Source organism: Primulina eburnea, chromosome 1, assembly GCF_022965805.1.
Source record: "Primulina eburnea isolate SZY01 chromosome 1, ASM2296580v1, whole genome shotgun sequence".
In the NCBI taxonomy this organism is placed as follows: domain Eukaryota; kingdom Viridiplantae; phylum Streptophyta; class Magnoliopsida; order Lamiales; family Gesneriaceae; genus Primulina; species Primulina eburnea.
The window spans coordinates 64,628,272-64,654,342 of NC_133101.1; the positions used below are offsets into that span (position 1 = coordinate 64,628,272).

A 26,071-nucleotide genomic window follows, 5' to 3' on the forward strand; every position below is an offset into this window, starting at 1 on the left:
AGCGACGATTTTTAAGAACCGTCGCGTTGTTATAGCGACGGTATTTTTTATCTGTCGCTTAGTATAGCGACGGTCGTTTTATAACCGTCGCTACATAGCGACGGTCTTCTTCATAAAACCCGTCGCTAAATAACGACGAGGGATATAAACCGTGGCTTTGAGAAAACGACGGTAAGGTTCTGTTACGGACCGACAAACCGTCGTTAAAACCGTCGCTTTTATCATTTAACCGTCGCTAATATTTTTTTTTGTAGTGCTTTATCACATCTCACCTTGTGGATCCAATCCAATGTCTATGGTTATCAACTCCAAATTTATAATTATTACCATTTTAAAAATGATCTTTATCACAATTTTCTAGTCCCAAACTTGCAATGATTGACCACATACATCCATTTTTTTTTTCTATTGTACACATCTAAATTAGAATTCAACTTATATGTATATTATAAACATCTATCAACGACTATCATCATATAAATACTCAACCGATATTTCAATCATCAGATTGATTGTATGAATCGTTAACTTATATGAACGTCACTTAACATGTATATGAGTATGTCTTTTCTGAGAAGATCTCACAATTTTTTGATGAATGACCTAAATAGATTATTCATATCATAAAATTGACTCATGAGACCGTCTCAAACAAGTTTTTGTATATATATAATCGTCAACATATTGATATGATTTTGAAGAATGTGGGCGTTGATTGTGGGAGAAACTTTGCATTAGGTGCATTCTCAAAATCATGCCTCTTACCCCCTAATGAATAGTTTAACCATAGGGGATTAAACTATTATCTCTAGCTAGTAGTCGTTAAATTAAAGGTATAGGGTATAATGAAATTCCAAAGCGCAAAAAGAAGCATGTATCAATAATTATGGCAAGCTGCTGGTAACGATTTATACAAGAACAATAAATGAAATCAGTGAAACCGTAAATAGATTCACAGCATGATTTGAGAATTGAATTGCATGTGTAAAATGGAGATGAGTAAAATTTCACTTCCATGAGTTCGTTTCTATGTGTGATAAATTTACTTAAAATTATAAAGTTGCAGATACTTTTTCTAATCGACTTACAAGTATAATTTGCTCACTCTATATATAATTGGAATCAATCATTAGGTTGCATTAGTCTTATCCTATAATTACCCAAATAAAATTGAATAAAAAAGCTAGTCAAATAAACTTTTGGTGACCAAAGAAAACGGTCAAAAAGTTTTGTTTAAAAAGAGACTATAACAATTTAAAGAGTACCCAAATCCACTCCAATTATTGAACGTTTTGAATATGTAAAAAAGTAGGCAAAAATTTGTGTGAGACGGTTTCACAGGTCGTATTTGTGAGACGGATCTTTTATTTGGGTCATCTATGAAAAAGTATTAATTTTTATGCTAAGAGTATTACTTTTTATTGTGAATATCGGTATGGTTGACATGTCTCACATATTAAGATCTGTGAGATGGTCTCATATGAGACCCACTCAAAAAAGTATATATAATTTGATAAATTAAAGCTCGCTTACCTCTTTTTTGTTTGAATTTTGTTGTGGGTTTTATCGTTGGGATTAGGCACGCCTTGGGGACATTGACCGCACTACAAGCAAATTTGGTAATACAAATGATTGGCGATTACCCCAAATAACAATAGTTATTATTAGCTTTTGACTTCACATAATTTCAATATCGATTTTACCTTTTTGCATAGGCATTGCATTTCCGTAGAGTAAATTGGATGAATAATTTGAGTCCAAAAGATAACGGAGGCGTGCAAAGTTTCTGTATCCCATTTTTTCTTCTATTTTAGTATCGGGGTGAAAAAATCTCGGACTCCACGCACATTCTCCATTTTGTGAGTGATGTATCATTTTAAGCCAAATGGCTGATGACTGTCCATTTTCCATAAAATACATAAAGTGAAAAACATTAATACAAATTCGACCTAATCAATTATCACGTTCTCATTGAATACAATTTATATCAAATATTACGGGGATGCTTCTGAATTTTATGACATAATTTTCTACTTAGTTTGATCTATAATATTTTTTATATTAAAAATACTATTATTTTTATTTTAAATATATATCAAATCAATCAATCTCACTTATATAATAAAATTTTGACCTACTCAATTTTAAAATAATGAAAAATATAGGGATCGACGATTCCCGGACAACTTGATATACACACATTACAAAACAAGTACGTGTAATAAATACGTGTAAAACAATTAAAACCAAACAATTAAAACCGAAAACGAGATAGAATGCAGAGCCATCCACGCAACCACAGAGAACCAGGTTGGTTGAAATTTTTTGCATTAAATTGCAGAGTGAACACGTGTCATTTTATTTCGCATATTCGGGTTCGTTTCTTCATTTCTTGTGGGAGAGGGATCGAAGATGGCGACTCTGAATGTTGCTCCGACGTTAAATTCGCCTCGTTACGATGCTATGCAATTGTACCGTGCTTTCAAGGGTAAATTCTCTGTTGTTTTTATTTGATTTTTCCGTTATTTTTGCACTTCACCTGGTATCCGTGCGAACAATAATTCTGATACTTGTTCCCTTGCCTTCAATTTGTTTTTGCGTCGATTTCTGTTGTTTTTGGTTCGAGTTTGTCGTATAAGTGAATCGTGGACACAGATGATCGAGGTTCAGTGACAATAAAGATGGGTAATTTATGTAAAACTAGCTCGGGAACAAGTATATGTCATGATGTTGGTCTCTACGTAAATTTCAGAATAGGAAGCTAAAATTATGTTACGATTTTCCGTTTGTGTTGGCATTAATCATGGAGACACGGTGTTTAAATCAACAGGCAAATTTTTGTTATATCTTTCTTTTTCAAAATACCGAAGAATCCAGCATTTTCTAACAATCGATTGCACCGTCTAGGTTTTGGTTGTGATACTACTGCAGTTGTTAAAATCCTTGCCCATAGGGATGCAACACAACGAGCGCTTATTGAACAAGAGTTCAGAGCTATGTATTCTGAAGAACTAAATAAACGTCTGGATTCAGAGCTTAGTGGTGATGTCAAGGTACCAAAGAGAATCGGCGTCACTTTTTTAAAAAATTTCTGTGCATGCTTCCTCGAGAGGAATGCTTCTTTTTTTTTAAGCTTTATTATGTAGAAATGTTGTGATAGATTCTCTTTCTAGATTATCCAACTAGGCAATATTTTTACCGTTTACAGCTTTTGATTTCCAATTTATATGATTTTAGAGAGCTCTCTTACTGTGGATGCCTGATCCTGCTGGAAGGGATGCTATCATTCTAAGGAAAGCTTTGACTGGTGATATCATCGATCTAAAAGCTGCTACTGAAGTAATATGTTCCCGAACCCCATCACAGATACAATTCTTTAAACAAATTTACAACACACGATTTCATGCTTATGTTGAGCATGATATTGAATATCAAGCATCTGGTGATCACAAGAAGGTGCTCTCTCTCTCTCTCTCTCTCTCTCTCTCTCTCTCTCTCTCTCTCTCTCTCTCTCTCTCGCGTGCGCGCGCACACAAGCGAACACACACAAACACAAACAAACGCATCCACTCCCACCAAAAAGTCCTGAATAATTATTTAATATTCAACTTAGCTTAGGAGAAACTCAAACTATACCTTCCAGGGTAGAATTTATGGCTAGAAGTTGTTTTATCCCATTTTGTATATTGAAACGAGGACCTGAACTGTTCATCTATTTGAATATTGTTTTGAATTTGAGTTCCCAATTTATTTTATTTTATATATGTATATTTGGAATCCAAACTATTAATTTTTAGATTATGCTAGAGTCTTTAAATTAGTTTATAAGCCACCTTTGATGCTCTGCTCTTCATAACGTGAAATTTTGTGAAGAAAGAGGATGCTTGAAAGTTAGGATCAAGTATTTTCCAATCCACGGCGCACCACTAATGTGCTTCTTACGTGGATTTCACATGTTCGGAACTACTAATTCAAGGTAAGGCACCAGGAAGAAAGTTCAATTGGAATGATCACATGTCAAGAGTGGAAGATAATTGTTGCAACAAGTGATACATTGTTTAGTAACGATGAATGAATCGAAAATTATTGATGTGTCAGGAAAATCACTTTTGTATTGTTTTTCTCTTATATTCTGAGGTCCTTTATGCATATCTTGGGTTACAACTCCTCAACTAAGTTATGTAAGGAGCACATAAATCAACAATCTGCGTGGACCCTTTAATTGAATTGGATATGCCTGTAAGTAACCTATATATTTAAAACCATTTAATTTTAAATTGATTCTGTGAAGATTCTGATAAATCCAGGAGCGCAATAGCATCACAGAACTGATAACGGCCATAATAGTCTTCTGATAAGTCAATCTAAAGCACAGTTTCTATTTCAACCTCAGTGTGTGGGTCTAGGATATATTTTTGGTTTATAAATCAGGCACAAAGTTGATTTACAAATCTGGTATTTGTGTAATAAGCATGTATATGGAACAAGTTATCAAAAACTACTTTTTGAAGAACACATTTTCTGTGTGGGTGGACAAGGATTATGCTCATAAATCCACTTAATCGTGTCTGCTTGATTCCCTTTGGCAGTTGCTACTTGCCTACATGAATACTAGTAAGATATGAAGGTCCCCAGGTAGACTGGGCGATGGCAGAACAGGATGCTAAATCTCTTTACAAAGCTGGGGAAAAAAGGTTGGGGACTGATGAGAAAACTTTCATCCATATTTTTTGTGAGAGAAGCCGAGCACACTTGGCTGCAGTCTCTTCTGCTTATAACAGATTGTATGGAAGGTCGCTGAAAAAGGTGAAACCTATCGTTTCAGCACTGTCCTTGAATTTTCCTGTCTGTTGCCAATATGCCAAACTTGAAATCTTCTTGCAGGCTGTGAAAAGTGAAACCTCAGGGAACTTTGAGTTTGCACTCCTGACTATTTTACGGTGCGCTGAGAACCCTGGGATTTACTTTGCAAAGGTAAAAAAATCTATTTTGTTGTGACATTGTCTTATCAAGGAAAAGGTTAAGTTTTTTATGTCACCTTCTTCTGTTCCATGTGTGCCACCTAAATGAATCATTTATTTGGTTGCCATATGTTTCCATCTATTTTATCGTAGTCCTTGCCAAAAACTTGAAGCAATTTGTTCATAAGAAGAAAATGATATACTGTAGTTTTTAAGGGTAGTTGCCATTCTGAAAATCATGGGGCAATCCTTTTTATAAAATACTTTATGCATGTAGGCTTGTATTGACATTTGGGCAATCCTTGGACCAAAAAATTTTTGCTTTTATATGTTACAATATTTTATCAGTACGCCACAAACATTATAGTTAAGTTCTTGAGTTAATTTGCAATAAAAAAAATAAAAGTTTTTAAACTTTGAGTAACTATGAATGCAAGCTAAACCGTCTCACTTTGCTTCCTAATGAAAAACTGAAGGTGAATGTTCTTTAAACTTTGAATAACTATGAATGCTAGCTAAACCGTTTAACTTTGCTTCCTGATGAAAATCTGAAGGTGCTGCATAAGGCCATGAAAGGTATGGGGACCAATGAGTCTACACTTACTAGAGTTATAGTGACAAGGGCAGAGATCGACATGCAGTATATAAAAGCAGAGTACCACAAGAAATATGGAAAGTCGTTAAACGATGCTGTTCACTCGGAAACATCACGACATTACAGGACGTTTCTTCTTGAACTTCTAGGCCCCACTCACCACTAGACGTGTTGATTGCTTCGACGTGAATATATATATATCTATATTCTGTAAATACTGATTTTCGTCGTGTATTTGAGTGTGAGATTGTGTGTTTGGAATACATATGTTATGTAAATACTGATTTTCGTATATGAGTGGGATTGGTTTTTTTTTTTTTTTTTTTTTTTTTTAACAGTCCACGATAGAAACAATTCCGATTTTTTTTTAAATTTTTTTAAAACAGTATTATACATGACGTCACTAAGCAAATTTTGTGCTTGCTTCCCACATTTTTATTAGCAAATAAAAGCAACAATATTTGAAAATTTTGTAAACAAAAACCGCAAATGTCCAGATATCTGAGCCCCTAGACCTTTTGGGTCCGGACCGTAGAAGTTTTGGAATGTAAAAGGCCCAAACCAAATACATAAAACAACCCACAGAATAATCACTGACAAAAGGAAGAAAAAATGCAGCAGGCTGCTACACCACCGCCGGAGGCGGGGGACGCGCCGCCAAAGCAGGTGGCACAAGCTTTGGAACGACTGGGTGAGGCGGGGCGGTTGATAGCTGATGTAAGGCTAGGTGCGGATCGGCTTCTGGAAGCTCTATTTTTTGTGGCATCGGAGCCTCACCATCAGCAGTCTTCTAGGTGTTTGAATTTAATCGTTAAAGAAGAATCCTTGATGCGCCAGCACCTCCAAAACCTTCGCTCCATAGGTAGGTAACGCACAAACTTGTTCTCATCAGTTAACTTTTCTTGAAATTGGTGGGAAAGCTTTGACAGATCACTCAAAATCGCGTTTCCTTGAGCGTTTATTTAGGTTTTTCATTCGTAGGGTTTGAATATCATTGATTGTGAACTCGGTTTAGGGGTCTTGAAAATTATTGTTTAAATTTGGTGAAAATTGAGTTTTTGTAGTGTGGTGTCTTAGAAAACTCTAAAATGTGTTGTCTTAGATTTGTTGAGTTTATAATCAAGTTTCTATCATGAGGATGGATTATGTGACGGAAGCGCGGGAACTGGTTTTATGGTACAAAACAGTTTTTCGAGGCTTTGGGGTGTAAAAGAAGGCTTTTGAGTTATTATACCTTTTTTTGCTAAAACTGTTGCAAGCATGCAAGAATGCTCTTAACATATTTAAGCTATTGATTACCAGGTATATTCTGCTATGACTTCACTAACCAAATTTTATGCAGTTTAAAATTCTTGGGAAATTTTTCATTTACTCTTCTATCTGTTGATTTCCATGTGTCGAAGAAAGTTGATCAAACTTGTAGGAAGTCTGAGTTATTCTTTTTAGTCTCAACATTTTGTCATCTTTGTTAGGAAGGCAGCTGGAGGAATCTGGTGTTCTGAATGATTCTCTTCGTTCCCGAAGTAATTCTTGGGGCCTCCACATGCCTTTGGTTTGTCCAGATGGTGCCGTCGTTGCTTATGCATGGAAACGTCAACTTGCTGGTCAGGCTGGTGCTTCTGCCGTTGATAGGACCAGGTATTTCTTGTGTCTTACTACGCTGTTTTCTGAGCTTAATATTCTAGAGTGTTGTATAACATGTTAAATTCCAAACAATTTTGTTCATTAATTCATTCTTAGGATAGCTGATTTTTTTTTGCGGGCTTTCATGTATGCACGTATAAAGTTTTCATATTGTCAAGTTGTTGCACATTACTGGAGCTTGAATTGTGCAGATTGGCTCTGAAAGCATTTACAGATCAAAAAAGGCGGTTTTTCCCGCACCTCATTGATGATTCTGCTGTAGAATCTCTGAATCCCCAAGAAGAGCTTGGTGATCAGAGATCGCTATCTGATATCTTGTCCTATTTAGAGAAAGAGATTCCCGATTTTAAAACATTTACGTACCAGCGGTTAGATTGGTTAAAGCGGGCATCTGCATTGCCTCTCTACTGCGAATAAAAGTTCTATTGAATTGTCAAAAGATCATGGCTTCCCTCGTACAACCAAGTTAAGACATGATTCAGCAAGTATTCACGAGACAGATGAAGCTGCTGTAGTTGAGCTACTTCTACCTTCTGTTTTTAGAGCAGTAATATCTCTACATACAGCTGGTTCCATTGATCCAGATGCAGTAGCTTTCTTTTCTCCTGACGAGGTGATTTCATCTACATCTATTTCTTTAAGTGTCTGTTGATATCACTGAAAGCTGTTTTCCACCTCTGAACTAAGTTGTCGAGTGATGTAGTAGCTCTACATTTCTTTTTTGTTAACACTGAAGTCTCTGAGCCCTTTCATGCTTGCAAACACTGGGGAAGATTAAAGTCTGCTCGTCAGCTCGTCTAAGTTCTAGGGAGTGTGCAAGTATAGTACTCAGGAGGAACTAGTTGAAGCCAAAAAAAAAAACCCCCATATCCCTCGAGTGATACAACATTCATGCATGTTTTCACTACCATGCTTTTTCTTGTTTTGACTTATGTTCATTCTGGATTTATTTGGCAAATAATTTCAAAATAAATCAGTTTTGATTCATATGGTTCCGAGGGACTTTTAACTTACTCTACTCTTTAATTTTTCCCATGTATATTTATTGCTTTTAACCTATTGCTGAGATGTTATTGTCTATAATTGGTTTTTAAGGGTGGCAGCCACTTACATGGACATCGTTTTTCATTGCATCATGTGTTTAGACATGTCTCGGTAAGAGCACTGCCCGACTTATGTTTCCCATTCTCTATTTTCGGAGGCCTAAAAGTTTGTTCCAAAAAATATATCTCCTTCATTGATCTCTCTGTGCAGGAACATGCTTCTATGGCTCTGCAATCCTTCATTTGCGTCAATCCCAAATCAGCCTTGCATTCTTTGCTGGTATTTCATATTTGCGAGTAATTAATGACAATCTGCCTTAACTCCAGATAATTTAACATCTGATTTTATCATTGCAGCACTGGATCTGCAGTTATCGAACTTTGTTTACCAAAGTTTGCAGGTGATCTATTGATTTATCCATGATTTACTTTACTTATACTATATGCATTGCTGCTGTTTCTAAACTGAACCATGGAAATTGTAACTGTGCAGCAAGTGTGGCAAGCTACTATTAATTGACAAACAATCAGGTTTGATTTTACCTCCTGTAAAGCGCTCTTTCCGTAACTACTCTGCCAGCAAATTATCAGCAAAAAATAGCTCCATGGAGAGCTGTAGTGGTCTGGATCTCGTACTGGCTTTCCATATCAGCTGCTTTTCATATAAAGCATAGGTGCTTCATTTTCTTCTTCATGTAGAATAACCTTTTAGTCCAGGTTTTGTCTATTGGGGGCTATTTGAATCCTTGAAAGATTAGGTCCCGGTTTCATGATTTTGGAATTTGCATATACATTAATATCGAACACCCTTGAGGTTTAGCCTAGCTATGAGAATCAATTGAAAAGGTACGTGTTGTGGGTAGGGTAATCTGATAGTACATTCCAAGATGAAGTGTCATTTTTAGTCTAAGACTAATTTTATGAGTCCGCTGCAAAAAAAATGTCGAGGTGGTTTTAAATTTGAAATGGAAAACATGATACTTCCATAGTTGAATTTTGGATATATTTAACCCAAATAGTAAAAACATGCATGGAAGTACATCTCTAAAAGAAGAGAACGCTGATAACAACAGACGCAGCATACATGAAGACTAAGAGGGCGGTGAAGTTTATTACGACTGCTTCTTGATTTCGTTGTAGACGCAAAATGAAGAATTTCTCGACCAGCCCTGTTTCTGTGCTTAAAATCGCCATGAAGAAGATGATGATGCCTAGTACTGCGTGCCATGGTGTTACACTTTTCCTTGTCGATGCTTCCGCTCGAGGATAAACGAATGTGAAGAAAGAGAACAGCCACTGAAACATTTGTATAAACTATTATGAAACACATTTGTCACATGGGAATACTATAGATATTTCATAGGAAATTAATCAATTCGTAGATTGATTTGATTCGTTTTGCCATCTATCAAGTATGTGAATCGAATATGCAAATTTTTTTTTTTTTTCTCGAAGTCGTTCAATTATATTCATATTTCATGATTTTCTATATAAATTAATATGAGAATTGGCAACAATTGATAAGGAAAATTTAATGGAACTGTTCTAAAGTAAAATCTGTGTAAGTAGATATGTATATACCTGCAAAGCAAAAAGGCAGATAGTGGACATGCCCAACCAAGAATGGAAGGAATACATATGGGGAATTCCCTCGTCACTGTGAAACTTGAAGACTGCGTAAATCCCCACGATTCCAGTTCCGAGTGCCACCAAATGCAGCAGCAAATGAATCATTTTCGGCCATTTCCTAATTGCCGGCAAGGTCTTGTATGCCATGATTGCTGTAAATAAGTAATCGACTGCTTTAAAAATACTAAATATATCGATAAACAACAACAGATTATATATATTTTCTAACAAGAAAAAGAAGTTTTCGAATATATCTATATATATAGTCTCGTGTTTTTGTTTGTTTACCTTCACCAGAGAGTAAGACAAAACCAATAACCATCAGCAGTGGATGCATCTGCAACATGCAACATTCAATCGATCGGATCATTATACCAGATTCACTAAAAAAATTAAAAAAGGTGAGAAGTAAATAAATAAATAAAAATTTACATTAAAAATCTGGGCTTCCACTTCTGATTTAAACGCAACACCTTCCCTGAAATGAAGCAGCCAAACAAGGAGTAGAGTGATCACTGCTATTGCCACAACATGTGCAAAAAGAGTCACTGGAAGCGCCGACGTATCGTAGTTCGAGCTTCTTTTGAAACCCATTAGTCTTGTTATTTTGATCAACAGGGATATGATTTGCTAAGAATTTGAGAACATATGTAAGTTTTTTTTTTATCAGATGTTCTTGTTTTCATCAAAAGTGGTGTAGAATATTAGTCAAAAGAACATCTCAGTGTGTGAGAATAAAGGGTTGTGCGACTGAGGGGAAAATTTCGGGCAATCCGTCGAGCCGGCTGGCTATACACACATGATTAAAAATTAGTCTTGTTTAACACTTTCAATCCGAAAACGACACCCAAGAGATTTGAAACGTTAATAACAAACATATATAGGATGAAAATGTGTCGATAGAAAGCTCTGCTAAAACCATGTCTAATGTAGAAAAATCCGAAGGATTCAAGATTCCCAAGGTAGTCATTTGAAGCAGCCCTCATTGTGTTAATTTCTTGTGGAGATTGGTGTTTCCGATTACAGAAGCTAATTTATTTCGTTAATTCCGTGCAAGATTAATTATGAGAAGCCCAAGAAAACGTTTTTCCTTCTATATGGACAGATTAAAAGACTGTCACAAATTGCAGTCGAAAGTGAAATCTACGGCATTACAAGCTCATCTTTCGTCTGTTTTTCTTACATTCCTTGATTATACTTTATAGTGATCTTCTTATCTTATCTTATAATTAAAAAGGTGGATGTTTTAACTTTCCGACTCGATTACTACCTTAATAGTATCGTAATTAATACAAATAGACAAAGATCAATAACTGAACCTGGACATGTGTATGCATGAATTCCAAGTATTATTACTAATCTGGACCTGATTTTACAGAAGGTACGTCAAAACTTTATCAGTTTCCTCTGTGTGTGTTATATCCTGAAATTTCAGAATACTTGATATAAATAAGAATTCATTAATCAAGTAATAATAATATAAAAAAAAATGTTTTTCTCTAAAAGATCAGTAATGGTTATCAGCCAAACTTTAATGTATAATTATTGGAGAAGTGGTAAACAAGTAATAATATGAATTCAGAAAATTTGTCAGTGAAGTAACACTTGGAGCATGCAAGCTTTATCTCAACTCAACATGTAAATCATACGATGTCCGAATCATCATCATCAAATATTCAAGAATATGTATTTTTGATAAGCAGGAAAGAATCCCTGTACAGCGTGAGATGAATCGAACTCCCAAGAATCAAGAAAGCTGTCACCGAATTAAACTCTACTTCTCGTGCAAAAAGAATTGGTTCACAGCTTCAAAGTTAGATCAGGAAGTGATGAATCTGTCCTCGGAGGCGGATCAGGTGCCGCAAAACTTATGTTAGAACTCTGTCCTGAATCAAATCCCTGATTTCCATGATACCCGTCGATTTGCCGAAAGCTTCCAGGCCATGACGAAATATCGGCATCATCATTCTCCATGAATACAGCAGGCATGTTCCCGAAATAGCCTTGATCAACAAACCTTGCCCCGCCTTTTATCCCGTGAATCGGCCTATGAATAGGCCTGACCATTTGTTGGTGCATTGCCGAATGAGCTTCGATCCCTAGAGATTGAAATGCAGAACCATGGAGCGGTAATGACGCTAAGCTAGCATATCTCTCTGATAACATACCCATTCGCATGGCCCTTTTCGCAAGAGTTCTTTCTCTCTTGTGTGCATTCTGGTGTCCTCCCAATGCCTGTGAGCTGTAGAACTTCCGGCGGCAGTAATTGCATGAGAAAACTCGGGTACCTACTGGAGGGTGAGGGGATTCATCTGTGCCTTTTGAATTGGTATTGGTGTTGTTGAAGAAGCCAAGTGTGAGGTCTAGAGTAAGAGGCGTCGTTTCGTGAGAGTAGTTGTTTTCTTTGGAATGGGCGGGGGACGTTTCTTGCAAGGATATATTGGAGGCTACATGGCTGGTGGATTCGAATTCATCTTCCGACTCTAGATTGAGATTCGGGGGTCTCATTTTTCGAAAAAAACGATGTAGATTTGATGGTGGAATCAACTCAGTTACCTGAAAATCAAAAGAATTCGGTTACTTGTGAAAACGAAGGCAGCTGACTAGCTAGCATTGGTACGTTAGCTTCGGGTAACTAGTTACCGCAGGACTTGAAATATTGAAGGCCTGACGTCTAGCTATTATGGCTTAAAAATATTAGTGCCCGCCATATTCAATATCGTTACTAGAGCTAGCTAGGCAAAGTAATAAGTGCAAGGGCTGGAATGTAGAGTTTTGCATGCAAGAACGAAATGGGAAATGCTAGAAGCCTAAACTTTGGATGAGGTGGTCACTTGATACAGATATGTGGTGTTTCTTTACACGACTCAGATGAACAAGCAACCAATGATCCACGCCATGCATGTCAACTACTGTTGTTCATGAGGATTACGGAAAGTCGAGATTCTTTTAGGGTAATATACTCCAAAGAACAGAGAATAAAACTCTCAATCAAACCATCAACTAACGAGGTAATTAAGCGATGCTGTGATTTTAGTACAAACAGAACATCAGTAACCCGGATTTGCATAACATTGTGTTGACCAACGGTTCTTCTTACATTCTAAACAATTATGGGAACGATTGTATTCAAACTTCAGATTCGAGTTTCGAAACAAAATTTAGTCACACACAGTACGAGCTTGTGGTCAGGTTTACACTCAAATGTTTATCTCATAAAGATTCAACAAGAAGATTATGGAGAGTGGATTATGATTACGTGAAGTTGTTGTAAACTTTCTTGGGACTGATTTGACAATGGCATCCCAACTTAGATTCCATATGGACCGAGCAACGAGAGGGCAAGGCAATCAAAGGAAAAAAAATCCTCAGGTGTCATTTTCATGTCTTAAAAGTTGAAAGTTTCTTGGAAAGAAGGCTAAAATTGCGTCCCCTCATCGGCATTCCTTACAAGATCTGCAAAAGATGGATTGCCTTGGCACTGGTTTTTTTTTAAAAAAAATTCAATATTATTATTAATTTTCCACTGTTTAACTCCAATTGAATGAGCACAAAAAAAAGATACACATGTTCAAGAAACACAGATACCATGGATTTCACAGCCAAGTACTAGAAATCTCAAAGCTAACTCTGGCGTAATTCACTAGATCAAGAACTCGAACTACTAGAAAACAAAACAAACCAAAACCAACCAAAACCCATGTATTTTATCCATCCATAAACCAACTTTATGATCCAAGAATTGACTCAAACCAATCCACAGCTTTACAAAGAATCAACAGGTACAAAAGCAATAAAAAAAAAGGTAACCCACCCCCGAAAAAAGTTTAGGGATTTTGACAGTAAGTACCTTGAAACCAACTGCAAGCGTCTCAGATTGTGAGATGAAAAGACAGACAGCGAAGAGTCCAGTTTTTTTTACCAAAAATGGTGTGATTCAGAAACACGAGAATAACATGGAGATAAGATCATTAGAGAGAAGGGGTGGTGGTAACTGGTACGTCAGAGAAATAAAGCAGACGATTGCTATTTTATGTTCCTCCGCCTGCGAAAATGCTTTGCCCCACTACCACCAAAACAAGTGTCCTTCATTCAACAGTGTAATACAGTTTTTTTTTTTTTACGAGATTTTGGAATCAAATTTCAGCATTCGATAACATCTTCTTAGAATAAATCCTCGAAATTTCTTTGAGAAGAAAACAAAAGATGGCCACGAGATATTATGATGCTCTTTTAATTCCTTTCTTTATTAGAAAGTCCAATTTACATGGAATTTGATTTTTTTCAAAACTGTGGGAATGGGACCGAACAAGCATGACATCCACCATGAGATGTCCCATGCTCCTGTGCAAAAACAGTGGTGAAATTACTGATTTAGCCCTCTTCATTTTGTTTCGGTGGGAATTATTATCCAAGTGGCAGATGCATTTTTAATCCTTTTTTTTTTATATTTTCTATGCAGCAATAAGATATCAATTGCCGCATTTAAATAAACAAACATTAGATAGGACATGTTATTTTGATTATGAGTAGATTTTTTGTGAGAGAGTTTCACGAATTTTTATCTGTAATACAGGTCAATCCTACCGATATTCACAATAAAAAGTAATACTCTTAGCATAAAAAGTAATATTTATTCGTGGATGACATAAATAAGATATCTGTATTACAAAATACGACTCGTGAGACCGTCTCATGTAAGTTTTGTCTTTGATTATTATAATAAGCACCATGGTTTAACTTTTTTTAACAACGTTGTCTCTATTGCATCACACTTTATTGGAATACCAATAGTCGATTTTTTTAATATTAAATATTTGAAAATTTAAATTTAAATTATTAAAAAAATATTACAAAAATAAAAAATTTGCTGGGTTCACAGGCGTATCCAAGTTAACAGACTATGAAAAACAACTCGTGGGCTTCGGGATGACTTAATTTGGGCCGTGCTGAATTCAAGTACACTGCGGGGAAATCGCTCATCTTATACGCCTCTCACCTCTAGCCCGACAAGATTATGAGAGAAGGTAAATCATGGTGACTCAGGCAACCAGCAGCAGCTAGACCTTATGCTGAATTCAAGTACACGTTATTATGTGAAAAGGAAATTACATCGGAGTTGATTTTAAATTCATGGTGTCGATTATATAACATCCGTGTTAATATCCCCCGAGTTTACGTATCTCACCGACTCAAACACCCATTGGAGGTGATAAATTTGCATTATTTTGACACCGGAGTGATATAATCTCGTAAAATATAAGAATATTTTGTGATTTATATAGAGTATTATCTTATGGTCGTTTATAGATAACAATTTACCTCACACAATGCATAAATATCGAATTAAGGTTGATATTCCTGTATTTCTAGCAATCCATTTTAATAAAAGTTTTCATTAATTTATATTTAATGATGAAAAAGTGGCTCAGGCATATAATTGATGAAAATAGAAACACTATAATCTTTTTAAGAACTTTCTATTTGCAGCATCATATTCTCTGCACTACCTTGACAAAATAGACCAGAGGAGTTGTCATGCACCCTTTGGGTTTGGATATGAGCCAAAAATTATTACACAAATTTTCCTTTTTTATTTACCACTGTTATATAAAAAATTCGTTAAAAGCTAATTTTTAAAAATACAATATATATATATATATATATATATATATATATATATATATATATATATATATATATATATATATATATATATATTACAGACTTTTAAGTGTGAAAATTTGGTTGTTAAATAGTAACCCAATATTACTTTTCGGTATTTGCATTAAATTATTATGTTGGTGTAAGGCTCGGTTTACCATACTCAGAATGCATGCAAGAATTTGTATAAAATTTAAGTCTTCTTTAAAATACTGGTTACCCACGGATCATCGCATTGATCTAAAAATTTAAAAGAAAACGTACGTAATTTATTCATTGAAAGAATCATTGTGTCAAACTCTAATCATATAAATGAATAAATAAATCCGTCTCCCGAAAAACTAACCAAAATATTTGAAAAGAAATAATTCATGAATTTTAAAATAAAAGAAATCAAGTATTCCAGTTATACGGATCATCTTTCACGTCATCATCCTCAATAATTTTTTTTTTGTATATTTTATGTATTCATCTCCATCATCAAAGATCACTATCTGAAACCAAAATTATTTATTATACTTATGCATCCAACCACTAAATTGATCTCAAGAGAACAAAAAAAATTTCACAAATAAATACACATACATATAATATGACATAATTCAAGAATAACATAATCCATATTAGAATTTATATCATGCAACATGTTGATAAGATGGAAACAATAAGTGACTCACACGCGTCCTCCTCACGTGCAGCACTTTGAACCGTGGGAATAAAGAAATGACTCACATGGCGTACAACAGAACAGAACAAAAAAACATACATAACATAAACCAGTTATACAACACGTTGATCATAGATAAACAAGATGTAACTCACATGCACCACTTTGACATGAATGAATCTAATTTTTTCACTAACAATTTGTTTAATTTTAGATTTTAATTCAGTTTTCAAAGTATAATTTTGATATACTAAATCTTAAATTTTGACTATTTTGATCAAATTATTTATATGATATTGAAAATTATGATATAACATAAAAAATACTAATGTTATATATGAAATTGTTGATTTTTTAAATGACACGTTAAAAAGTAGACTAAAATATTAAAAAAATAAGGTAAGTGCCTCAAAACAAAAAATAAAAATTTAATGATCAAAACCTAAAATTAAACCATCCAATAAAAAAAATCGTTTTTTTAATGAGAATTTTAAATTAATTTTTAAAGAAATTAATAAATAGAGTTTGTCTGTATATACTTCATCTTCGTTCCGCCTCGTCTTTGCTAGTTTATTGAAATTAATTGAACTCTGACATAAATTGTGAAGTAATATGAAAGAAACATTTGCCTGGCATGTATAATGTGGTACGTTGACCGATGCCCATGTATCAAAGTTAATAATTTTTTTAATATTATTTAATTTTTTAGTAAATAATTTAATAATATATTTTTAATAAATTAGAATCTAAATATTTCACTTTCATTAAATTAAGTTATTGAAAGTTATATAAATAATATTACACAATTTTCTATTTGATCTAGCTTTTTGAGGTGGAATTAGGCACAATTCTCTAATTTTAGCACGATATCAGATCTCAATCTCATCGTTAGAATTTACTTTTGTTTTTGACTCTCCATTTAAAATGTAATTTGAAATTTTTTTTTTAAAAAATAATATTTCTTATGTTAACAAAAATTTGTATTGATTATTCATAAAAGTATTTTTTTTATAATAATATTTTATAAATAATCAATTTTTTTCAAGAACAAATTTTTATTTTAACATGTAACAAATATCTATACTATATATTCTATATTATTAAGTATGAGATTTTTAGAGTAATTACTTTACATGACACCAAAATATTTAATTTTATAATTACTCTTCTTGTCTTACTAAAAACTTACTCATATCACTCCATATTTTACATAGAAAAAAATTTAAACAAAAATTTATTTTTAAATCGAACAACTATTCTAGATTGAAAATCATCTCATGCTAATTGTTTAGTATTAAATATCTGTTGTAAGAAATTAAAAAAACAAAGTTATTGAGATGACATTAAAAATAAAGTGACCAAATGTTGATAATTTATTGAGATGACATTGAAAATAAAGTTAACAAATGTTGATAAATTGGTTTTAATTATTAAAAATAACTAAGTTTTTTTAGGAGAAAAAAATAATTTATAGATTTTTAAATATAAAAAAATTATTTGATTATTAAAAATAACTAATTTTTTTAGGAGAAAAAAATAATTTATAGATTTTTAAAATACAAAAAAATTTATTTGATTTTCAAAATAAATAAAAATATAGAGTGAATTGATAATATAGATATCCAATAAATTATTATTCGAACAAATAATATTTTTAATATAGAAAATAATAATTTTTCATATATGATCTAAATAGAAATCGGTTTCGAAAGTTTTTGTACGTGTAATTTAATTTTAAAAAATCGATAATTTTTATTTTAGAATTTTTTTTTTAAAAAAAAAGATATTTCTCTCTCGATTTTTCCTACAGTCGGCACAAATCGCAATAGGTAACAACAATTCTCAGTTTTTCTATATCCTTAAAGTGTTTGTTTAGTTTCAGTTCAATATCAATAATTTGTTGGATTAACCTTTAAACATAAAATAAGATCGTAGTGTAATAATTTTTTTTAATCAGAAGATTATCAACTTGCTCATGTTTTAATAATTACATTCTCAATTTTTTTGTCAAAAATAATGTACTTTTGGAGAGAGAGCGAGGAGTGGAGGGTGTTTTGAAGTAGCTTATTGAATTTAGTCAATAAGGGGACAGAGCGTATCTGCAAAAATCCTGAAATTCGATTCAGTTTGCTTTTAAAAGTAAGCATGGCAACGCATCCTTCGCTCACTTATTGTATTCCTATAGTTTAATATTATTATCCCCCATCATCAACTCTCCATTAAACAAAGCCCAGAAAATAAATTCAGGAGATCGACACCACAAATAATTCACTTATTATATCTCCGGAAATTGATTTCTTTCCGGCTGAAGATGGTCAAAAACGAAATCTTGGAGAAACCCATTAATTTTATCTGATAGATCAGCTCCTCCATTACTTACTCAGTTGTATCCAAAATGGCTTTTTTTTTAAATCTAAAACTACATAATGTGTCTGCGTCTGTGAGATTGTTTGAGTGGGAGAATGTAAAGCAATATTTTAAGAGATAGGGACAATGAACGTGCTGATGTTTGTTTTCGACACTTGAACTAAACTTCACGCCTTTCTGATTAAAACCGTATGATTGGTTTTCTATTGTTCTTTCATTTTTATACTTAGAAACCCCGTTTGGAGTCTTTGAGAGAGTTGCTCACTTCTTGAGATTTGGGCTCCCTTTCGTCTTTTGAGGCTTACACGGCCATGCTTTGTTCCTCCCAGACTCCCGTGAAAATAACTTTACTTTTATTTTGCTGTTAAATACTCTTTTCTTTTTTGGGTTACTACTTGGGTGAAATGCACATGATTTTTAACTTACACCAGACAGACATTTTTATTGTAATGATTAAAGGAGTTGGAGTTTGATGCTAAACCCTTTTCTACCATTCCACGAAAAAGGTGAATCTTGAAAAGTTTTTGCACAAGCTCGAGCCTGTGTACTTCATTTGATTTCTCGGGTCTTTATGTTCTTCGTTATCATTGGGAGGTTGGGACTGTGAGTTCTGAAGTGAAGTATAATAGGGCAAGTTCTCAAGATGGGCGAAAAGAAACAAGACTATCGCATGGTGGCAGTGAGGGTGAATGAACAACTGAGCACAAAGAAAAAATTTTCGTTCATCCATAAAGTCTCGACTCCGAGAATCTTGGGACTCTGGATCATGATAATGTTGTTCGTTAGCAAACAAATTTATGATTACATGGATGATGAGCAGAAAGAGAGGAGGAAAGAAGTGCTCGTGAGTATGTGTGATCAAAGGGCAAGAATGTTGCAGGATCAGTTTAGTGTTAGTGTTAACCATGTCCATGCCCTTGCAATACTTGTATCTACTTTCCACTACTACAAGAACCCTTCAGCAATTGATCAGGTTTTTTGTGTTTCTAGCGTTTTATTAATTTATTTTTTGCCTCTTAATGCGAAGAGATCTCAGTGGTCATTTCGGGAGAAGAATGGGGACCCTCGATCTGTTTTGGTTGTTTTTTTTTTTTTTTTGTGGATTTTGTCGGTTGACATTTTCTTGGCTCTTGTAGTTGTATGTATGTATGTCTGTCTATAGTAGTTCTACTTTCCACTGATAGCTTAACTCTCTGACAATTGATTATGCTTGCTTCATATCAATTGATGTTATTTTAATTTTTGGTGCTGACTTATGTGCTTTCTTTTGTTGGACATGATATTACTATTCTATTCTGCTATGAGATCTTACAGTTCCGTGTTCGAAACACAAAATGTGGTGTTCATTATGAGTTTATTTTTTCGTTTGCAAGGTTTATTTTCTTAGACATGTCGCGCTGTATAAACTGTAGGAAACTTTTGCTGCATACACAGCAAGAACTGCATTTGAGAGGCCATTGTTGAGTGGGGTTGCTTATGCCCAGAGGGTTATGAATACGGAGAGAGAAGATTTTGAAAGGCGTCATGGGTGGACTATAAGAACAATGGAGAATGAGCCTTCGCCAATTCGAGATGAATACGCACCGGTTATATTCTCGCAAGAAACTGTATCCTACATTGAATCACTTGATATGATGTCCGGGGAGGTGATTCAATTTCTCTATTATTGTATGCATTGTGGTATGATAATTAAGTTTCCACGTTTCATTTTCTGACTACTTAATTATTTTTGTTGAACAGGAGGATCGCGAAAACATATTGAGGGCACGAGCGACGGGCAAAGCAGTTCTTACTAGTCCATTCAGGTTGCTAAACTCTCATCATCTAGGGGTTGTTTTGACATTCCCAGTTTATAACTCCAAGCTTCCCTCAAACCCGACTGTCAAAGAACGCATTGAATCAACTGTAGGGTGAGTATTTGGGAGTCAAGACTGCTCTAAAATTTTCGTGATTTCAATTCTGTCGTGAAACTATTTCGTCGTACTGTTTTTTTATCATTTCGTTTGAGTAAGATGCAAGCGTTGTCATGTGCGAGCAAGTGGAGTTTGATCTTTCTAAGGGAACCAGTCATTAGTGTATGGTGATCATTGGATACAATTTGTGAAGGATTTCACTTATTTTGTGGGTGATATGGTATACATGTGTGGCCTTATTTTATGTCTTTGCGATATCATATAATCTGAAACTTCAGAGTTTTCAAACCCCTGTTTCATTTACTACAAGACCCAGCCTGTATATTTCAGTTTTCAAATACATCAATTTGTACTTTTGTCTTTTGCATCCTTGCCTCATCTTGTGATGGGACATGAGCTTTTTGCTGTTGATTTCAAGCAGTTATCTCGGTGGGGCCTTTGATGTTGAATCACTAGTTGAAAATCTACTCGGGCAACTTGCTGGGAACCAGGCAATTGTGGTTAATGTATATGATATCACCAACTCTTCTGATCCTCTGATCATGTACGAGCACCATTCGCACGATGGCGACATGCACCTTAAGCACATCAGTAGACTTGACTTTGGGGATCCATTTCGTAAACATGAGATGATATGTCGGTAGGTGAACAAAACATATCAATCTTATAGATGAATGAATCAGGAAACAAATCCGTTGTTGCTTCGATTATTTTGTAGGTATCTTCAGAAGGCTCCAACATCGTGGATTGCACTCACAACAGCATTTTTTGTCTTTGTTATTGGATTTCTTGTTGGATACATTATATATGGCGCAGGACTTCGCATTGTTAGAGTCGAAGACGATTTCAATAAAATGCAAGAACTGAAAGTTCGAGCCGAAGCTGCTGATGTTGCCAAATCTCAGGTTTTGTTCATTAGTGATTTCTCTAGCCACTCTTGTTACTCCATTGCAGGTTGTTACCACCTGAATCTGACCTCTTGTTTTGTGTAGTTTCTTGCCACTGTTTCTCATGAGATAAGAACCCCAATGAATGGCATCCTTGGTATGCTGAGAAACCTGTCACACGCGTGTACACACACACACACACACACAAATCAAATTTTTAGTCGGAACCGACTTGTAAAGCACTTGTTTCTTATGCATTTAGGTATGCTTGCACTGCTACTGGATACTGAACTTAGTTCAACCCAAAGAAACTACGCACAAACGGCTCAAGCATGTGGGGACTCATTAATTACCTTGATTAATGAAGTGCTTGACCGTGCAAAGATCGAAGCTGGAAAGCTAGAACTCGAGGCAGTCCCATTCGATGTGAGGTTGATGCTAGATGATGTTTTATCCTTATTTTCGGATAAGTGTCGGCAAAAGGGTATTGAGGTAAATCCTTCAGCTCCATAGCAATCAAAATCTACATATCCATCACAATTTTTTGGATTGGGGAAGCCAAGAAGTACTGCTTTATTATGTTTTGATCCGTCTTCTATTATTTTCAACCTCTTTGTGTGCTGACTAGAAATTAACAGTTGGCAGTATTTGTTTCCGAAGAAGTTCCTGAAATTGTTGTGGGAGATCCAGGAAGATTCAGGCAGGTGATCACCAATCTTGTGGGAAACTCTGTGAAAGTAAGTGAAAATTTACCGAACCTAATCTTTCACAGAATTCTAGATTTTCTGGTCTAAGTCATGAGATAATTTTTTACGTATTTCAACAGTTTACCGAACGAGGACATATATTTGTTAGAGTGCATTTAGCTGAACAATCCAAATATGTAAGGGATGTGAAGGCTGACACCTACTTGAATGGAGAGTCCGAATGTATGGGTCAAGCTCATGGCCGACATTTTAATACCTTGAGTGGCTATCAAGCTGCTGATGATCGAAGCAGTTGGGAATCGTTTAAGCATTTAAAAGACGAGTTCCAGTATGATTCCTCCAGTAACATGATAAATGATAGTACCCATCAGAAAGTTACTTTAATTGTTTTTGTTGAAGATACGGGTATTGGTATCCCTGAGCAAGCACAAAAACGAGTTTTCAATCCGTTCATGCAGGCAGACAGTTCAACTTCTCGAAATTATGGGGGAACAGGTATTGGATTGAGCATCAGTAAGTGCCTTGTTGAGCTGATGGGCGGTCAGATGAACTTCACTAGCCGTCTTAATGTTGGAAGCACATTTTCATTCGCAGTTGAGTTACAAAGATGTGAGAAAAGTGCCGCTTTTGATCCAAAAATATCCTTTTCCGATGATTTACCCACTTCATTCAAAGGGTTGAGAGCCGTTGTAGTTGACGGGAACACAGTAAGAGCTGCTGTCACATGGTACCACCTCAAGAGACTTGGAATTCAGGCTGAAGTTGTGGGTAGCATGAGGATCGCTTTTGCTTTATCTGGCAAATATGGCCCCCTTGTTTCTAAGTAAGGACATTTCATTTTATGTTCTGTGACATCTAGCAAGTTGAATGCCAAATTTTTCTCTCCATTGAAACAGTTGTGAAACTTTTAAAACTTCTGGTGTATAAAAACCTTTTGTTTCTATCTTGGTTGCCTATATACGTTACCGACTGTGTTGAAGGAAAAAACTATTGTCGGGTAAACTTCCATAGTGGTTTGTAGAAAATTCATTTTGCTTACTTTTGGTTTCTTATTATTTTATCTTGGTAGAAATGAAAAGCTTCCAGATATGCTTCTAGTTGAAAAAGATTATTGGATTTCAAGGGAAGAAGATGGCTTTAAATCGTTATCAAACTGGAGACAGAATGGTTACTTGCATAAGTTTCCAGCTATGATCCTTCTGGCAACCAACATAACAGTTGCGGAGTTTGCTAAAGCCAAGGCGGCTAGCTTTGCTGATACAGTGATCATGAAACCACTCAGAGCGAGTATGGTTGCGGCATGCCTTCAACAGGTACTGGGAATGGGCCAGAAAATTCATCATGGAAGAGATGTCTTCTACCGTTCTGGTGGCCTTCTTGGCTTGTTGTGTGGAAAGAAGATATTAGTGGTCGACGATAATGTTGTGAACCGCAGAGTTGCTGCAGGTGCTCTCAAAAAATTCGGGGCTGACGTGCAGTGTGCTGAGAGTGGCAAAGAGGCTCTTAAATGGCTTCAGATACCACATAGTTTTGATGCCTGCTTCATGGATATTCAGATGCCTGAAATGGACGGGTATGTTCACTTTCCTTTTGGATTACATGCTGTAGTTTTTTCCTTAATGTCATTTCCCTTTGTTCGAGAATCAACAATTAATGTGTCATTAAACCAGATATGAAATTCCGAAGACAATTTACAAACATATTCAAATGCTGCATCTATATTTCCTCGGGATGCCTTTTGATGCTGCAGACTAGATTAATGTTAGAGGTTATTTTAAGTGCTAAATCTTCCACTTGTCTCTATTATTTTAGGTTCGAGGCTACTCGTCTCATTCGAGAGATGGAGAGCAAAGCAAATATGCATATGAATGGAGGATGCACGACCGAAGGAAAAACAGAGTGGCACATGCCAATATTGGCCATGACAGCTGATGTTATACATGCGACGTTAGACAAATGCTTGAAATGTGGTATGGACGGATACGTATCGAAACCTTTCCAAGAGAAGACTCTGTACCAAGCTGTTGCCAACTTCTTCGAATCCAAACCTGTCTCAGAATCCGCCTTTTCGTCATTCTTATCTGCATAAAATTTCCAACTGATCAAAACGGTTACTCAAGGGAGCCGGCAATTTTTCCACGTTTTGCTGGTCGAATTCTTACCTTGTAATTAAAGGGCATGTTTATATTAGTTGGTGGTTAAGGTTTGTTAATATCTCGCCGATGGCAGATTCAGACAAGCTGGTAGCTAACCGATAATGCTTTGGCTAGATTTTAGTGTGTTCGTGTATGCAGCGGTCAAGAAACGGTTCTTTCCCCTGCTGTATGTACATTGATAGGGGAAGAAGCATGAGCTTCAAAATCCATCACCATCATTTTACAAATTCTTGACAAGTTCTCTTTTGAATAGAGACACTATTTAATCTTAAATCCAAGCCTCAGTTGAGTAGAGACTAACGATCATTGAATGTGTTGTATGTAATATCTCAGTCTTCTTTAATAATTTTGTACCTGAAAAGTATTTAATACAAAGAAATCGTCGTTTCAGATAACCAAGAACAAAGATGAGGAAAAAGAATAGGACCGAATGTGGTCCGGATTTAAAAGAGAGTTTGTGTGACAAAGCATATGCTTGGGGGCCGTTTGGCATGCATGTCTGGTTCTGATTCCTAATAGTGACCCGACATTTAAAAGTTGGCCTCCTTCCTGTCCTCTCATTCTCACCATATCAACCATTCAACCTCCTGGGATTGTAATAATATTTTTTAAAAAAAATTGAATTTTAATCATCATTTCTTCGAGTCTCCAGGGAAAATCCAAAAAACACAATTGATTAATTTTTACTGAACAATATTGCATATAACTGCTAAAAGAATCAACTATGTTTTAAATCTCGAGTTGTTGAAAAATTAGACTTAAAACCCATACTGAATAGCAAATGTATCTGGTTTTTAAGCACATAATTGTATAATACTTTTAATAGTATAATGAGCTCTTAACTAAAAATAACGAGGTTAAGAAGAATTTTGGGCTCATTATGCATTAAATAATTCCATTAATCCCCAAAACACTCTCAAAAAATAATTCGTTGGATACGTTTTTGAAAATATTGTTGAATCCTCAAAAAGTCCTCCGACTTGCTAAAATTTACGTACATGTTTAAAATATGACCCGACGAGTAAAAATACCCTATCAAAACTCGTTTTCGAAAATCACTTTTAATTACACAATATATTAAATAATTAAAAATAATTATTTAATAAAAATATTTTTCCTTAACTGTCTCCGACCTCCATTTCTCGTTCGAGCGCGAAATACTGTTAAAAGCCCTAGTAAATCAAATCTTAATGAGCCAAGAATTAAAACACATATTCATGTCCAAATAATGCATTAAATGTATTAAAAATAATTAATTAAAATACCAAAAGAATTTGATAATTTGCATGTACGTGGTTCACATAGACTCTCAAATTTTCAAGACGTTACAATATTGGTCAACCTGAGAGTTAATGGGAACCAATTTGTCACCACAATTAAAGCAGCAATTATAGGAAATCATTCCCCCCTCCACGTCTTTTAAACACCAAATCCAGCTAAACAATTGAATTTGATTCGCTGTTTTTGATTCTATAAAAAGAATTGATTTTTAATCCATTAACTTAATCCGGACTATTTCTTTTTAGAACAATTGATCTTGGATTGAGGAAAAGATATGTATACACATATATCTTTTTTCATAGTTTTTTCTTCAATCAATTTAAATATCTGGAGGGGAAAATAATCATTACGTGTATGATGTATGTATTCTTCTCTACATGGCAAACAAATTTAAAACAGTGGCAAAATAGTTCATAACTTGATGTTAAATAAATTAGTGGAGCAGTTGGACGATTGGTAAATGATCAGAAGTTTGATTCTTCTTAAAAAAAACTTTTTTGTGTTTGATATAATTTAATTTTATGTTAGTCTGAGTGTTTATCCAAATGTATAATGAA

At 34.9% G+C, this 26,071-nt stretch overlaps 5 protein-coding genes across 6 annotated transcripts; 3 read left to right on the plus strand and 2 right to left on the minus strand.

Annotated features, from left to right (window-relative positions):
• Positions 1-2,283: 2,283 nt before the first annotated feature.
• Positions 2,284-5,871, plus strand: LOC140842020 (annexin D5-like). Its single transcript, XM_073209818.1, is given in 7 exon segments — positions 2,284-2,488; positions 2,908-3,053; positions 3,238-3,456; positions 4,590-4,613; positions 4,615-4,806; positions 4,885-4,974; positions 5,516-5,871. Coding segments are annotated over 7 exon segments (954 nt in total). The 5' UTR covers positions 2,284-2,412; the 3' UTR covers positions 5,723-5,871.
• Positions 5,872-6,108: 237 nt separating this feature from the next.
• Positions 6,109-9,517, plus strand: LOC140842012 (mediator of RNA polymerase II transcription subunit 27-like). Its single transcript, XM_073209807.1, is given in 9 exon segments — positions 6,109-6,418; positions 7,029-7,194; positions 7,392-7,602; positions 7,604-7,813; positions 8,296-8,355; positions 8,455-8,523; positions 8,601-8,644; positions 8,737-8,774; positions 9,384-9,517. Coding segments are annotated over 9 exon segments (1,059 nt in total). The 5' UTR covers positions 6,109-6,168; the 3' UTR covers positions 9,395-9,517.
• LOC140842042 (probable ascorbate-specific transmembrane electron transporter 1) lies at positions 8,946-11,157 on the minus strand. Its single transcript, XM_073209850.1, has 4 exons — positions 10,305-11,157; positions 10,161-10,209; positions 9,825-10,024; positions 8,946-9,539 (listed from the first exon to the last, which is right to left on the minus strand). Exons 1-4 carry the CDS (start codon positions 10,464-10,466, stop codon positions 9,288-9,290), a joined length of 663 nt encoding a protein of 220 aa, XP_073065951.1. The 5' UTR covers positions 10,467-11,157; the 3' UTR covers positions 8,946-9,287.
• Positions 11,158-11,426: 269 nt separating this feature from the next.
• On the minus strand, positions 11,427-14,091 carry LOC140842029 (zinc finger protein 4-like). Of its 2 annotated transcripts, XM_073209831.1 has the most exons (3): positions 13,723-14,091; positions 13,132-13,328; positions 11,427-12,428 (listed from the first exon to the last, which is right to left on the minus strand). In XM_073209831.1, exons 2-3 carry the CDS (start codon positions 13,174-13,176, stop codon positions 11,673-11,675), a joined length of 801 nt encoding a protein of 266 aa, XP_073065932.1. In that variant the 5' UTR covers positions 13,177-13,328; positions 13,723-14,091; the 3' UTR covers positions 11,427-11,672. The 2 variants fall into 2 exon arrangements, with proteins under 2 accessions (XP_073065932.1, XP_073065939.1); XM_073209838.1 differs by lacking the exon at positions 13,132-13,328 and having other exon boundaries at positions 13,723-14,088.
• Positions 14,092-18,318: 4,227 nt separating this feature from the next.
• Positions 18,319-24,639, plus strand: LOC140841948 (histidine kinase 4-like). Its single transcript, XM_073209704.1, has 11 exons — positions 18,319-19,543; positions 19,983-20,216; positions 20,311-20,480; positions 20,905-21,123; positions 21,202-21,388; positions 21,476-21,527; positions 21,633-21,862; positions 22,009-22,107; positions 22,197-22,900; positions 23,147-23,650; positions 23,890-24,639. Exons 1-11 carry the CDS (start codon positions 19,214-19,216, stop codon positions 24,164-24,166), a joined length of 3,006 nt encoding a protein of 1,001 aa, XP_073065805.1. The 5' UTR covers positions 18,319-19,213; the 3' UTR covers positions 24,167-24,639.
• The last annotated feature ends 1,432 nt before the right edge of the window (positions 24,640-26,071 follow it).

Bases quoted from the DNA above. Each gene is read 5' to 3' on its own strand.
- LOC140842029 (XM_073209831.1), bottom strand. From the start codon at position 13,176: ATGCCATTGTCAAATCAGTCCCAAGAAAGTTTACAACAACTTCAC. The intron at 12,429-13,131 runs GTAATCATAATC...TTTGATTTTCAG, and splicing joins AAAGTTTACAACAACTTCAC to GTAACTGAGTTGATTCCACC.
- LOC140841948 (XM_073209704.1), top strand. From the start codon at position 19,214: ATGGGCGAAAAGAAACAAGACTATCGCATGGTGGCAGTGAGGGTGAAT. The intron at 19,544-19,982 runs GTTTTTTGTGTT...TATAAACTGTAG, and splicing joins ACCCTTCAGCAATTGATCAG to GAAACTTTTGCTGCATACAC. The intron at 21,863-22,008 runs GTAAATCCTTCA...AGAAATTAACAG, and splicing joins GTCGGCAAAAGGGTATTGAG to TTGGCAGTATTTGTTTCCGA.
- LOC140842042 (XM_073209850.1), bottom strand. From the start codon at position 10,466: ATGGGTTTCAAAAGAAGCTCGAACTACGATACGTCGGCGCTTCCAGTG. The intron at 10,210-10,304 runs GTAAATTTTTAT...TGCATGTTGCAG, and splicing joins TGGAAGCCCAGATTTTTAAT to ATGCATCCACTGCTGATGGT. The intron at 9,540-9,824 runs GTATATACATAT...CAAATGTTTCAG, and splicing joins TCTGCCTTTTTGCTTTGCAG to TGGCTGTTCTCTTTCTTCAC.